General features: G+C 34.3%; 1 protein-coding gene across 3 annotated transcripts in view; it reads left to right on the forward strand.

The window, feature by feature from the left end:
• The first annotated feature begins 1,249 nt into the window (after positions 1-1,249).
• Positions 1,250-14,399, forward strand: part of LOC143225557 (serine/threonine-protein kinase 26-like) — a 33,803-nt gene continuing 20,653 nt past the window's right edge. For all 3 annotated transcript variants that reach the window (XM_076455225.1, XM_076455226.1, XM_076455227.1), the window contains exons 1-2: positions 1,250-1,402; positions 11,371-11,595. In XM_076455225.1, coding sequence (XP_076311340.1) covers positions 1,376-1,402; positions 11,371-11,595 — 252 coding nt within the window. In that variant the 5' untranslated portion in view covers positions 1,250-1,375. The remainder of the gene's footprint in view (positions 1,403-11,370; positions 11,596-14,399) is intronic.

Raw genomic sequence — 14,399 nt, forward strand, 5'->3', positions numbered from 1 at the left:
TGAGTTATATATATATATATATTGAACGTTTTGGTTCTCAATTTTTTAAGAAAATCTAGTAAAAACTTTTATACCTGTTGCAGTACTTAGTGTTTGAAGTTTAATGTATCGTGAAACTAGGGGTTTGTTGCTAGTGGACAGTTTGGCATTTTTATTAAAGCACCTGATTGACGTGTTTATTTAGGAAAATTGCTAAGTTTGCCGATTAAGCTTGGGAAAACAATGAAATAATCGAAGAACTACTGCGAACGAGTTTTCGTGTTCTGCTAGATATTCTAGTTGTCTTGAAGCTGTAGATGTTTATTGCGATGTTTTATGATGATTGAATGTTACCCTAAAGTTCTGTGTTCTAAATTACTTTGGTATTCAAAGAAATTTACTATGTAGGCGAAGTTTTTTCTACGATCCAAAGTTGTTAATATATAAAAATATTTTCGACATATGTGAATTAAATGTGTTGAAATATGGGCCACACTATAATATAGGATATAGTTAACCCTGTGTGATGTGATGTCACTATTCACACGGGTGTATTTATGTCACTACATTTGAATTTCAAAGGATAAAGTACATGTTTCTGTGTCACCTCCAACAAAAATCATCAGCACAATGAACTACTTTGCTGTTGATTTTTATATATGTAATCGGCATGGTTAAAAAAATTAAATGTTATTATACTTTTATATCATCAGAGGTTTTCAACATAAAAGTTGATATCTTTCGTGTTGATAATTGTTCTTTCTATTAACATTATTTCAACAATTATTGGCTTATCAAGAGAAGAATAGTGGATCTTCTCCTAAAGACAGTGTTAAATGTTAACTTTCTCTCCCCTATGGTACGGTTAAGAAGTGCTAATCACTATAAGTAATAAGATACAAGATTTATGTAAATCTGTGTAGGGAATGATGGGTAATACTTACTTTTGAAGTATCTTTATTACAGAAACGTTGTCTTTACTTACGAAGAAAGGTTCGAAACTAAAGATGTTCTCAAACTAATTACGTTAAGAGCTTTTAATGATAATATACGTGGTCAAACAAGTCCATGTTTTAGCTTTATTTAACCAACAAATATAAATCTGGAATTTTTCGAGTTCTTATTTAGAGTAAACACATTTATAAACGGATAAGATAGTGAAAACTGACAGATATGACACTGCTCTTAGAAACCGTCATTTATTTATACACAACATAGATAATTTTCGAAATGGCAAAACTTTTTTATATTTTACGTACGTGCGCAGAAACACGCCTACATCAAAGTGTCGTGACGTCATATCAGCCTCAACGTATTGAATCGTTACTTCGAATTTCGCGTTGCAGAATTGTTCTATGTTTATGAGTTTCAGGAACGTGAACGAAACAGTATTTAAATGTGGAATCCAGGAGCTTCACCTCAGGTTAGAATGTTATTTTAATATCTGTTGATCGTCGCGCTTTGTTCTTGACAGTTTGACAGTTTTTGTTCTCATGGATATTCTGTAACATTATTCGAACTAAACAACTTACATGAATCAACTTTCAATATATGTTAATTAAACGCGTGTGGAAATTTCCCGTCATTAAAACAAATAAAAATATTAAGACATTACAACCGGAAAGCCTAATCTAGTCACGTATGTCATTCCTTTCTTTAATTATTTGAGTCACCAGGACAGATGACTTTCTTTTCTTTGTAACCAAACAAAATTCATATTCTCTATCTTTTGTTTGTTCATTTTCAAAGCTATAACAAAATTGTCTAAATAATAAGTTAAATGTTGTTTTCTTAACGAAAATATATACAGTGCTCTCTGTCCACTGCGAAAAATCAAACCCCTGACTTTAGTGTTGCAATTCCGTAAGTTGAGGCCTGATATGGCCAGATGGTTAAGCCGCTTGCCTCACAATCTGCGGGTCACGAGTTCGAATCTCCGTTCCACCAAACATGCCCGTTCTTTCAGCACTTGGGGCGTTATAACCCCACTACTCGTTAGTATATGAGTAGCCCAAAAGTTGGCGGTGGGTGGTGATTATTAGCTGCCTCTCCTTTAGTCTTTAACTGCTTAGTTATGGAATACTAGCTCAGATAGCTCTTCTGTATCTTTACGCGAAATTCCAAACAAACCACTCTTTTTGCTGAACCAGCAGGGACATAAGTGAAATGAGACGTAATTTATCTATTAGATAGAAGAGATCTGTAAACAATTTATTATGAAATAAATTCATAATTTTCAACTTCCAGAGATTTCCAAACCAACTTCTTGACTTTTATAAATTGTTTTTATAGTGTTTTATTAAATTGTATCTCGCATACACATGTCAAACATATTTAAATCTGAGTTTCAAAAATGTAACTTATAATTAGTGAGTTAGTATAGTAAACAGTATACTTACACCATTCGTTGTTGTTTTTGTGATTTATCCAAATGTAGTTGAATAAAGGCGTCAAGTTCAACATTTGGTGTAAGATTTGACTATGTGATACATTTTGAGACGAAAAACACACATTACACTTTTTGTCTTTACTTTTCAGTTTGCATGACACTATTTCGTTCGTGAGCAGAATTCAATTTATAGTAATATTATCATCCATTAACGCAGCTTACATGCATAACAAAATGGTGAATTTATTTCAATATATCGTCACAGGATGTAAACATATCCTGTGAGCTAATGCATTCTTCAGATTGCATCTACTGTTCCATACCCTTACTGACAGTGAATTGTACTAATATTTTACTTATTACTTCAAATAAGATCTATTTGGTACGATCGTGGGCCTAAAGTTTGTAGACTTTAGTGCATTGTGCCTGAAATATTTATCGTAGATCTTTTAAATACCTGTAAGGTTTGGTTGAAAGTAGCACAGCAATTAACATGTTCCAGCTATAAATCTGAGGATTCATGGCCCCAGACCCTTTGTAATTTGGAAGGTTTAAAGTTTGATCTGTAATATGTCAATTAACAAGATCCCCACATTCAGCTGTGGAGACGTTATAAAAGTGACAGTTAATCCCGCTATTCCTTTAACAGTGGCCGTGTAACTAATTTGTTACCTCCTTCTAGCCTTGAACTCAGCAAATAGCCTGATGTGACTTTGCTATAAGAAAAACACGCACAACCCCTAGTCTAGATCTAAACTAGAAACAGCTTTGCCTAAACCTATGTTATTCAGTCCATGTGTCGCATAAGCTGTTGGAAATACCAAATGTTAGATTTTAAAAACTCAGTCAAAGCATAGATATATGATTCATTTTTAGCTGAAAAACTTCCCATCAGAGTGACCAAATACTGAAGTGTCCTCGAACAATGTTACGTGTTTTTCAGTCAGCAGTGATAAATTCACCGATTATTTTGTTCACATACACACAAATAACATTTTAATTTTGTTTCTACTACAGCTTTTAGGGGAAATAATTCTCACACCAGCTACTCTGTGTGACGAAAAATAAAACACTTTCTCATTACGAAGTAGTCAAACTGAATCTTTCAGGTTAAAATGTGGGCCATACGTTTTAAATCTGTCCCATAATATTGCACTTTGAAGCTGATAATTAAAGTTACTGCTTCCTGCTATGGTACATTTCAGATATGTAGGAGACAAATTAAATTTTTTGACCGAGAGAATCGAAGGAGTATGTGCCACAGACACACTCATTAAAGCTGGAACATCTTTGGTCCTGAAATAAATTTTATGCATTCTGTTAATTTTCCTGGAAGTAACTGATTAAAATGTGCCAACTCATCCCTCGCTTGAAACGCAACTGTATTTCTAAAAGCTACAAACTATTTTGAAATCTCGACTTATCTCTCACTTAAAATCGGAAACTAAATAATGCAATTATTACAATATTCATGCAGAATATGGCGTTTACATACTAAGCAAATACCGACGAATTTAATCATTATAAAAGAATCAATGTTTCTTGAGTTAAGTCGGTATAAGTTTACAATCATAGCAAACAACCATGTTGTATACCTTTAGATGGTATGAAATTCAAAGAATATTGTAGTAAAATATATGAACCATTGAGTTTTTCCAGTGATTTAATTTGACAGTGCAAAAGTTTTATGTTTTTTTAATTCTAATTTCTTTCTTTAAAGTTCCCAATTGGTTAACGGTAAGTTGCAACACAAAAGCCAAGAGTCGATTCCCAACGGTGAAAAGAGCGCAGATAGCCCGTTGTGTAGCTTAGCCCTAAAACTAATATTATTTTAAATAAATAGATTTCTATTACTACTTGTGATAAAGATCTCATTTCTTGCACTACATGCACTTTTTTGTTACGCATAATTCAGACTGTTCTAATTGCTAAGTTTTAGAGCGGAAATAAAATGCTCGTACATTTTTTCAATTTTTATCAGCATTGTTTTTTGTCGACAAGCTTCAATTACACTTTTATCTCTTACATACTTAGACCTTTACGTGACACTCATTTCCCTTATCAAACACCATATATTACAGTAGATGTGATCCTTTCAGTCTTCTATCAACTAGAAGCTTTTTAAATAAATGAATTTGTGCAAATTGATAATTTCTTTCTTTTCTGTCTTTGTTTCGGAATTTCGCACAAAGCTACTCAAGGGCTGTCTGTTCTAGCTGTACCTGTTCTAGAAGTAACAGACTGGAAGGAAGACAGATAGTCAACATCGCCCACCACCAGCTTTTTGGCTGGTGTTTTTACCAACGAAAAGTTGGATTCCAACGCGGCTGAAAGGGCGAGCATGATCGATGGCGAGATTCAAACTCACGACCCACGAATTGCGGAGTCGATTTTCCTAACTACCAGGCCTGACCATTTCTGCTACACAAAATTAATTCATATTTTTAACAAATTAGATCATGCATGTGAATTAGTCTTAATTATAATTTCGGGTTTTCTTCCAGAACCTGAAACGTCAGAAAATGTGGTGTAATTGAACCAAAAGGGTTTGCATAAAACTTGAGTTTTAGCTCAGCAATGTAACATTCTCAGGTTCATGATTCCTCAAAAGAATGATCGGGTAAGATCAGCACAATAGCAGGAGATTCAACAGAATATGTCTTATGGGATAAACCTAAATTCTTCGATTTTGACTGAGTTTGAAGAATGAAAGAAACTGGACACAATGTGCAACAAAATGAAACAATTTCTATGCAAGAAACACAGACAATGAGGGAAAAGATGCGTGTGCAAGAGATACAGCACGTGCTCAGGAAGTGCACACAACAAAATTATATTAAGAATAACAACTATGACGAATCTGTTAAGAATTTTTCAATAACCTGTTGCAGACTGAGAAAACAGCACTATATACACGAAACAATAATACTATTTTTCTCATGGCCTGTACACTAGTCACGTGACTATTGTCATTCCTATCACGAAATAAGAGAAACTTTTCTCTTCAGGGTATCACTTGATCTGATAGTGTATGAGATCGCTGACCACTTCTACCTAGTAAATTCCACCTTACAGACGTATTACCTATTTTCCAAGAGAAAGCGCACATAATACCAGCTGTGAATAACCCAAGACAAGAGGTAACTAGGGCAAAAATAACTTAGCTGGTTTTATGACTAGTGTTTTATGTTGCAACCACGTACCATTGCCGATATGAAAATGTTCTGTTAAATAAGGAGTTATAAAACACGTCGTATGCTTGCATACCACAAATTTATATTACACAAGTTAACAGAAGTGTTCGGTTATTTTCACTAACTTCTTAACCTAATTCACAAAAACCCAGCTTAAAATTAGAAGAGTTTGATAAATAACCATGATATTTTTCATAAACTTGTGTCTTGATCTCCTATATCACAAGACATACCAACGTATAACTCTACTTTAAAAGATATTAATACAAATATATCAAATTATGTCATGATTATCGTTATTTGCACTTATATCGAGTTTTCATGATTGTTAAGAGCTATAATTGGTTAGAAAAAAAACGTTACGCTATTATGACAAGGAAGAGCTAAAACATCAGTCGGCAGCAAAAAACATTTCCAGTTCAATATCGTGGCTACACGACATAATTAAAGCTAATTATCGGTAATTCATCAGGTATTTTTAAAAGACAACTTCACAAAATTGAATCAATTTTAATAAAGTTTCATTAATTATATGTTAAAACATATCATACCTTCAAAGACAACCTTTAAAAATAAATAAAAGTTGGACAGCAATTTACGAGGTTTGATACGAGGTATGTTAAAAAAATACGCGGACTGACGTCATAAAACAAAATGTACTTTATTTAGAAGTTACAGGTCTGGGACCCCTTCAAAGTACTCTCCTCCCCAACGCACACACATATCCCAACGGTGTTTCCACTTGTTGAAAAAGTCCTGGTACGCTTCTTTTGTAATGTCCTCCAGCTCCTTCGTCGCATTTGCCTTAATCTCGGGAATCGTCTCAAATCTTCTTCCTTTCAAGGGTCTTTTGAGTTTGGGGTTTTCGCAAGAAAAGATCGCAAGGAGCAAGGTCAGGTGAGTAGGGGGGTGGGGAAGAACAGTGATCGAGTGTTTGGCCAAAAACTCACGAGTTCTGAGGGCCGAATTTCGCAGCAACGCGGTGCATCTTCAATTTTTCGGTCAAAATCTCGTAACAAGATCCAACTGATATCCCACACTCTTCAGCAAGCTCCCTGACAGTCAGACGTTGATTTGCCCGCACCAGGGTGTTGATTTTGTCGACGTGTGGGTCGTCAGTTGACGTGGAAGGACGTCCAGGACGTTCATCATCTTCAATGGACTGTCGACCACCCTTAAAACATTCATGCCACTTGAAACATGCCGTACGCTTCATAGCAACATCACCGTAAGTCGTGTTAAGCATAGCAAAAGTTTTAGTCGCAAATTTTCCAAGTTTAACACAAAATTTCACAGCAAGTCGTTGCTCCTTCAGGTCATTCATTCTGAAATCCACCAAACGAAAAAATCGCACTTCACTTAAAACCGCGTAGCTAATACACAAATGAAGATATCTGCAATCGGGAAATGGCGTCGTAATCAGCTGATATGTGCAAACCTAGCGACACCAAGTGGATTCCCCTGCAACCAACTGGAGCCGCGCAATTCAAACAGTCCGCGTATTTTTTGAACAGCCCTCGTATAGCTAAATGTCAAGCGTGTAAGGTCTCTAAACTCAAAGGCTCATGGTTCACATTCCCTTCCTACAAGGATTTATGGGTGCACTGAGAGAGTAACGACCAAATTAAACTTTACAGTCAAAACAAGATTAGCCTTGTCTCTAATCTGTCAGTTCAAAATTTTGTAATGGCGATGTTCAGATAACCCTTGTGTAGCATTGTTAGAAAATTCTAAAAACAAACAACAGTAGGAACAGACAGAAACTTGAGTATTTTTTTTTTCTCAAGCACTAACTATTGTTACACCTGCTTGAAAAAGTTCTTGATTTCATTTACTTTTATCTTGAATTACGTTTTCTTTCATATTTGCTTCTTTATTTATGAATCAATGGTAACAATTTTAAAGATGAAAGCGTGGTACAGAATTATTGATTTCTTGAGTTACCAAATTCCTCTCGACTCTCAACCATGTCACAGCTCTTAAAGTAAGTCTCGTAACTTGAATGTGGAAGGTAACTTTAAAAGGGAATTTTACATGATTCTAACGTGGCTGCAACTGGTGGCGTATAAAAGTGAGCTGGATTGTTACTTTGTAACGCTTTAAAATTGAAGAAACATTCTCAAAGTTTGAAAAATGTTGTAATGTCATTTTAGTTTGAGATTTAACATATCAAAAGTTTCATCATAGGTGTGTGTGTGTGTGTGTGTTTCTTACAGCAAAGCCACATCGGGCTACCTGTTGAGTTAACCGAGGAGAATCGAACCCTTGATTTTAGTGTTGTAAATCCGTAGATTTACCGCTGTACCAACAGGGGACCCTTGCAGTCAAGCTACAAGAAACGATGTCTGAGAAGATAAAATAAATTGGATCCTTTCAACAAGTTACATATTTTTACCAATTGATGAATGAAATGTAAATGAAAAAGCGTTTTACTGTTGTTCTTTAACATTGGGCTATCTGCTGAGCCCACCGAGGGAAATCCAACCCCTGGTTTTAGCGTTGTAAATCCGTAGACTTACCGCTGTACTAGATCGTAAAATCACTCAGTATGTAGGCTTAACATTAATGACAGATTTAATGTCCTATAGAGTGTATAGTAATTCCTGCTATAAACATCATAAGAATGGAATTAAGGTATAAAGTTGTGTAATACACTTTAGCTAAGTAGAGTGATTAGGAATCGCTTGTTGTCAAGCGTAGTGTTATTGAAGTTTTTATTAAAATTGTAGTCTCGTTAAGTGACGTTAGGCATAACGAACTAATTCCAGATGAAAAATGCTCTTTGTTGTAAGCACAATGAATGGTCGTAGGCAAACTTAAAATAAATTGTACTACGACAAATAAATGATAAATATGTATGGTCTGTTTAAAATTCCTATTATTAATGAACTGTATCGGGCCCAGTGCTACTTACTTAGCTGCAATAAGCACATCATCAATTTTTTGCGCTTACCCTCCAATTTTATTTTTGACTATGCCACAAAACTGTATGTCGACAAATTAACTTGATTTATTTATTAAAGCCCAAGGAACTATTATAGTGAGCATTCAGTTTAAACAAAAATAAAATTAGAATTACGAACATTCACCATTTCTACTTCCATTAAGACAGAATCGCACAGTGTTTACTTCAAGTCCACTTCCCATGCAGTTTCATATTCAATCAGAATTATTTCCAATCGAATTCTTCTTCTTCGTTTCATGATTTATTTCAATTACATTTTAATCCATATACAATTGAAAGTCCTCATTTTTCATCAGCAGCAGAATTTTCAGTAAGACAAAAGAAACGACAGTGTTAATCTATTCCGACAAGATAACCTGTAGTTTGTCATGAGTTCTTTTGTACTGACATCATTTTCTTCGTCGTCTCCTAAGCCGATGTAAAGATTTGCGCAGCATTTCAGTCCCTTGAACTCATTTTCTACAAGTCAGCACAGGAAACTGAGATTTGTTTTCTTTTTTTTTTGGAACTTCTCGTTTTGCGTTGAGGATTTTGTTGTGGAATTACCCAGGAAAGTTGTTATGGGTTATATTATGTTTTTCGTTAGCGAATTAACTATTTATAAGAAATAAATTTTTCTGACTCCCGTTCCTTCTGCAATCGCCCTATTATCTATCAAGTACTATGCGAAAGTGTTAGGACAAAGTCAAAAATTAATTTTCAGGCTACTTTCAAAGAACAATGAAAGGTAAATCACAGGTTAAACAACAAGAGTTTGTTAATCTTCATATTTAGTACAACAGACACTCAGTGGAAGTGTTTGAGTTCAGTAAACAGTTAATATTTTGTTTCTTCCTTTTGCTTTGATAACTGCATACAGTCTTTCAGGCGGTGTTGCAACATATTTAATCAAAGTGTCCTTTGGTATTTTATTCAAAGATTCCACAAAGATTCTTCGAAAGTAACTTTTCATTACTTAAGTTTTTGATTTATCAACTCCCAGATCTGCTCACGTAGGTTCAGATTGAGGCTCTGTGGAGGCCACTGCATCATTTGTATGATTTCAGCAGCCTCTTTCTTAGCTAATTAATTTCTTTTGGGTTATTATCTTCCTGGTAGTAGAATTATTTACCAATAATACGCAAACCATGGAGGTATACCATGACAGGGCAATATCTCTTTGTACTTGCACAAATCCATTATTCCATATATCTTGCAAATATTTCCTGTCACCTCAACAGAGAAATTATTGGCTCTTGACAATATTTGTAGATTAATAAAAAAAAAAAGGTTTTTAAACTGCTACACAACCAAATATTCAATTAACGTTCAGTCTTCTTGTTACTATAGATCTGTACGCTTTTCTATCATTTGGTACAAGGGCGTTTATCTCATGCTTGAAATCAGTGGTAGTCTTCTTTCTACCCCAAAGGCCGCATAAACGAATATATTTAATATCAGTATCAATGAGTTTAGGTGTTCTGCCTCTTCTTTATCTATCTTCGTATTTACCTGTCTCGGTGTCACGATTTAGAATGAACTTTACAGAGTTTGAAGAGCATTTCAAGTCTGCAGCAAATTGTAGCATCCTGTAATACTTTTATGTGAATTTTCTGCCCTACTGACAATTCTCTAGGCGTTTATAGCCTAACATGACAACAAAACTTAATATATACTGTGTTAAGCACTCTTTTTATCAAAGTTTATTTGTGAAGTGCATTTAAATTGATTTATCCCAGCTTATACCAGTACCAAATACTAGCTCTTTCTATGTAGTTAAGACACTGCATGAGGTACCGTGACAGCTATTTCTGACTCTAAATTTTTTTCAGTGTGTTCATTCAAGCATAACTCTTATTACGCATCCTTATATACCCCTAAAAATGATCCACACTTTACCATTATGGAGAGTTATAGCAATAAGAGTAAATTACCATTACGTTAAAAGTGGTCGTGTAAGCAGCGAGTCTATTGATTGATTACCCTCTATATATATCTAATTCAAAATTAGAGGTGGCTGTATCAAAGCCTTGGAGTATCTGGCCTATCTGTTTAGCCATGTGTCGTATAAAATGCCTATCAGGACGAAAATAACAAACACCATACCAGCAACCTTTTAATGTTCCAAAGTTAATGGCTTTTTTGAAAACTCTAACCACAAGTTACAAGAATGGTAGAAGGTATTCGTTACCAGTTGTAATAGTTTGATTTGAATATTATTGTGGAGTTTTGCTAGATGAGAATTACTCCTGGAAGAGTCTGAAAACAAACCTATCCACATGTGTATTTCACAGATGTGACTTACTTATATTAAAGAGGTTTGTTATTATTATAACCTTTATGTCAATGTGGTACGATATTCCCCGTAATTATTAGCTTTGTCTGCTTATGTATTCCTAGTTATATAAATTAAGCAATATCCTTTACCTGTCTATTTTACAATATTATTCTGAAATCTGCGGTAGTGCTGTTACAACTAGTATAAATTAATTTATTAAATTATAGTATTTTACTGTGAGTGAAACTATACATGTTATATTGTTGCTTTTGCGGTGCCTATTTCTCTTTTGAAACATAGTCGAATAAAAATTTACGATTCGACCGTGAACCGTCACACAGGAAAAAAAGTTAATTTCATTGAGGAAGTTTGCCCTAACTTTATATTTGTTTATTTGTGTACAAGATATAGAAAGCCTTATAATGTAGTTGATATTAAATCTCAAATAAGCATGAAAAAAATGAAATAAGTAATTCATACATTATCTTATTAAGTGAGCAATAATTTATTAATCAAATTCAATCCGACCTTTGTAAGTGACCGCTTCTTACGATTGAAAACTCATGTTGCTTACTTTTTGTCTCAGGATTTGGATCCAGGAAACGTGTTTACAAAACTTGAACAAATTGGAAAAGGAAACTTTGGAAAAGTGTTCAAGGGAGTAGATAAAAAGACCCAACAAGTATTGGCCCTCAAAATCATTGATCTGGAAGAAGCGGATGATGACATTGAAGACATTCAGCAAGAGATTACAGTACTATCTCAATGTGATAGTGCCTTCGTAACGAAGTATTATGGATCCTATATCAAGGTAATATTTTTATGTATGTTTCGATGCATCTATGATGGCCATCATAACTTTTTTAAGATCAGTCCTATAAATTGAGCTTTGATACTTGTCATAATTTTAGAACCAATTTAGTTCAGTGCAGGAATTACTTCTGAACTGTTTTTATTGTTCTTTACCTCAGCACTGCAGCAAGTTCTAAACTGTTTCTGTTTCTAATCTCAGCAATAGAGCTAGATTCAATTATTTCTATAGTTCTTATCTCTGCACTGAAACCAGTTCTGTGCTATTATCTCAGCATTGGAAACAATTTTTAACTGTTTCTATGATTTTTATGTCAAAATTGGAACCAGTTCTGAACCGTTTCTATGATTCTTATCTTTGCATTAGAATCTGTTCTGTGTTGTCTCTGTGGTTTTAATCTCAACATTGGAAACAATTCTAAACTGTTTCTGTGATTGTTATCTCGGCATTGGAAGTTCTGTGTTTTGTTTATTGTTCTTAAACTAGTATACTGTAACTAGTTATGTTGTGGTATTGTTATAATAATAAAATGAAAAATGCAGTATTTATGTGATTATTTTATTAACGTTTGATCTACATTTACAGTGTTTCTGTTCTATTGTTAAATCTGTAGTTCTTTTAATAACAGTAGGAAATATTTTATAATTTGTGTTCTTTATCTTTGCCAACAAAGGTCTACTTTTTGTGCTCTTCAGACAGGATAATTTTTTCACGGACGTAAAACGGTACTCTTGAGTATATACTAATCACGAATTACAAATAACTGGTTAATTCCTATGCCGGTAGCAAGGATTTTGTAAAAACGTGTCTGTTAAGTGCTATTATAGGGGCCACTCACATCATGAATAAAAAAATTTGATGGCATGTGTTATTAAAAGCAGTCGCCCTGCTATGGTTTGGTTTGTTTTTTTTTAATTTCGCACAAAGCTACACGAGGGCTACCTGAGCTAGCCGTCCCTAATTTAACAGTGTAAGACTAGAGAGAAGGCAGATAGTCATCACCACCCACCGCCAACTCTTGAGTTATTCTTTTACCAACAAAAAGTGGGATTAACCGTAACATTATAAAGCCCCCGAGGCTGAAAGGGCGAGCATGTTTGGTGTGGCTAGAATTCGAACCCGCGGCTCTCGGATTACGAGTCAAGTACCTTAACAACCTAGCCATGCCAGGTCCGTCATGCTATGTCAACTCTAAACAGGATAAATATTAACAATTACGTCGATGGCATTTCCACTTTTGGACTTAAAGACTTTTCCAGGCCATAAAGGTCATCGGCGTCCGAATCGGAAAATTTTGAAGTGTTTTTTTTTTTTTCAGAACTGTCATCTGTTTATGCATAACATTCAGAAAAAGTAGCTTTGCTATAGTCGGAAGATCAACACATGCATGAAAGTGTGTTTTTTTTATGTAAATTGGTGATTCTTCAAACTAAATAAAAGTTGTATATAGCTCAATTTCTCTGTTTGAAAATGTTTCAGCAACAAAATATAGATACAAATAGGTAGTAAACTTACATGACCCTGACGATATGTATGACATCATGAGAGGATGTTTGATGTCGGAAGTAAAACGAAAAACTCCAACAGTCATGCTTTTCTTATAGGAGACATTATAGATATCTGAATGATAAGGAGTGGGCCTAAAGAATAGAACCAACTGCTAAATTCTAAAAATTTTAAAATTTCTTGAATATTTAGATAGAATTAGCAACTGATAAAACTCAATTTAAGTCTCTAATTGGATCAAAGTTTAAAGTAAAACACCAAGTAGGAATGGGTGAAACGTTGACCACACTCACTTTGAGATTGCACCATACCAAAAACCACCAAGTGTTTCAATGTTATCTCGTCCATTTTTACCTTGTTTCCTTACTTTTGGTGTTCCCATTCCTTTTTCTCAAGTTTTAGTTAAAAAATGTTTACACTTCTCTCAATTTATGTGTGTGCTTTTTGTTTTGTTTTTGGTACTGAGTGTAAAGAGTGGCCACGTTCCAGGACTGTCCTTCTCGTGCTTTTCTTAAAGCTATCTCTAAACATTTCCTGACTTTTGCTGATATCGTTAGTGTAATTTTAAAATAGTTTTTCTTCCATCTCGCCAGGGCGGCAACCTTTTCTTTGGCTTTTTTTTTATCTCTATTCTTGCAATAGTGCTCTCATTGCTGAGACAAAGAGTTTTAAGGCTGTCAACATAAAATTTTAGTTAGAACTTAGATCTAGAGAATCTATGTAGTCCACAATTTTTTCTTCTAGCTTATACAGCTGCAACTTGATCACATAGTGCATAAGCAATCGTGCACTCGAGAGCATGTTGTTATTTGAAAACTCACGGAACGTGTTTTTTATCATAGAATATGGCTAACAGTGTATTCTTAGCTCTTTAATAATGTTACAAAATGCTTTTCATTACAAGTAAAACGCGTTTAGCCAAGATAACATAATTCCGTCGTATGAAGTTAGATATGTTTATGGTGAAGGGAGGAGAGAGCTATGCCTTTCCAGCAACGTTAGTCAATCAATCAGATAGTTAGATTGACAGATTTGTGAATTTTGTGAATTGACCGACTTTTTCAAATGCCCTGGTAACTTGTTACTCTGCAGGTGATTTGTTTAATACTCAAATGTATATGTAAGGTACTTATAAAATTTTGTTTTTTGCTGTTTCTTTGAGATTTTGATTTGTATTGCATATCTGACCCATGTAATTATGATATTCTCAGCTAGTAAAACAATATTTTTTTTTCTAAAATATGCACTTTCACATTCCACCATCGATACACTTTATACATTTAAAAAGTTCATGTAAG

The sequence above is a fragment of the Tachypleus tridentatus genome, chromosome 9 (genome assembly GCF_004210375.1).
Source record: "Tachypleus tridentatus isolate NWPU-2018 chromosome 9, ASM421037v1, whole genome shotgun sequence".
NCBI classification, from domain to species: Eukaryota; Metazoa; Arthropoda; class Merostomata; order Xiphosura; family Limulidae; genus Tachypleus; species Tachypleus tridentatus.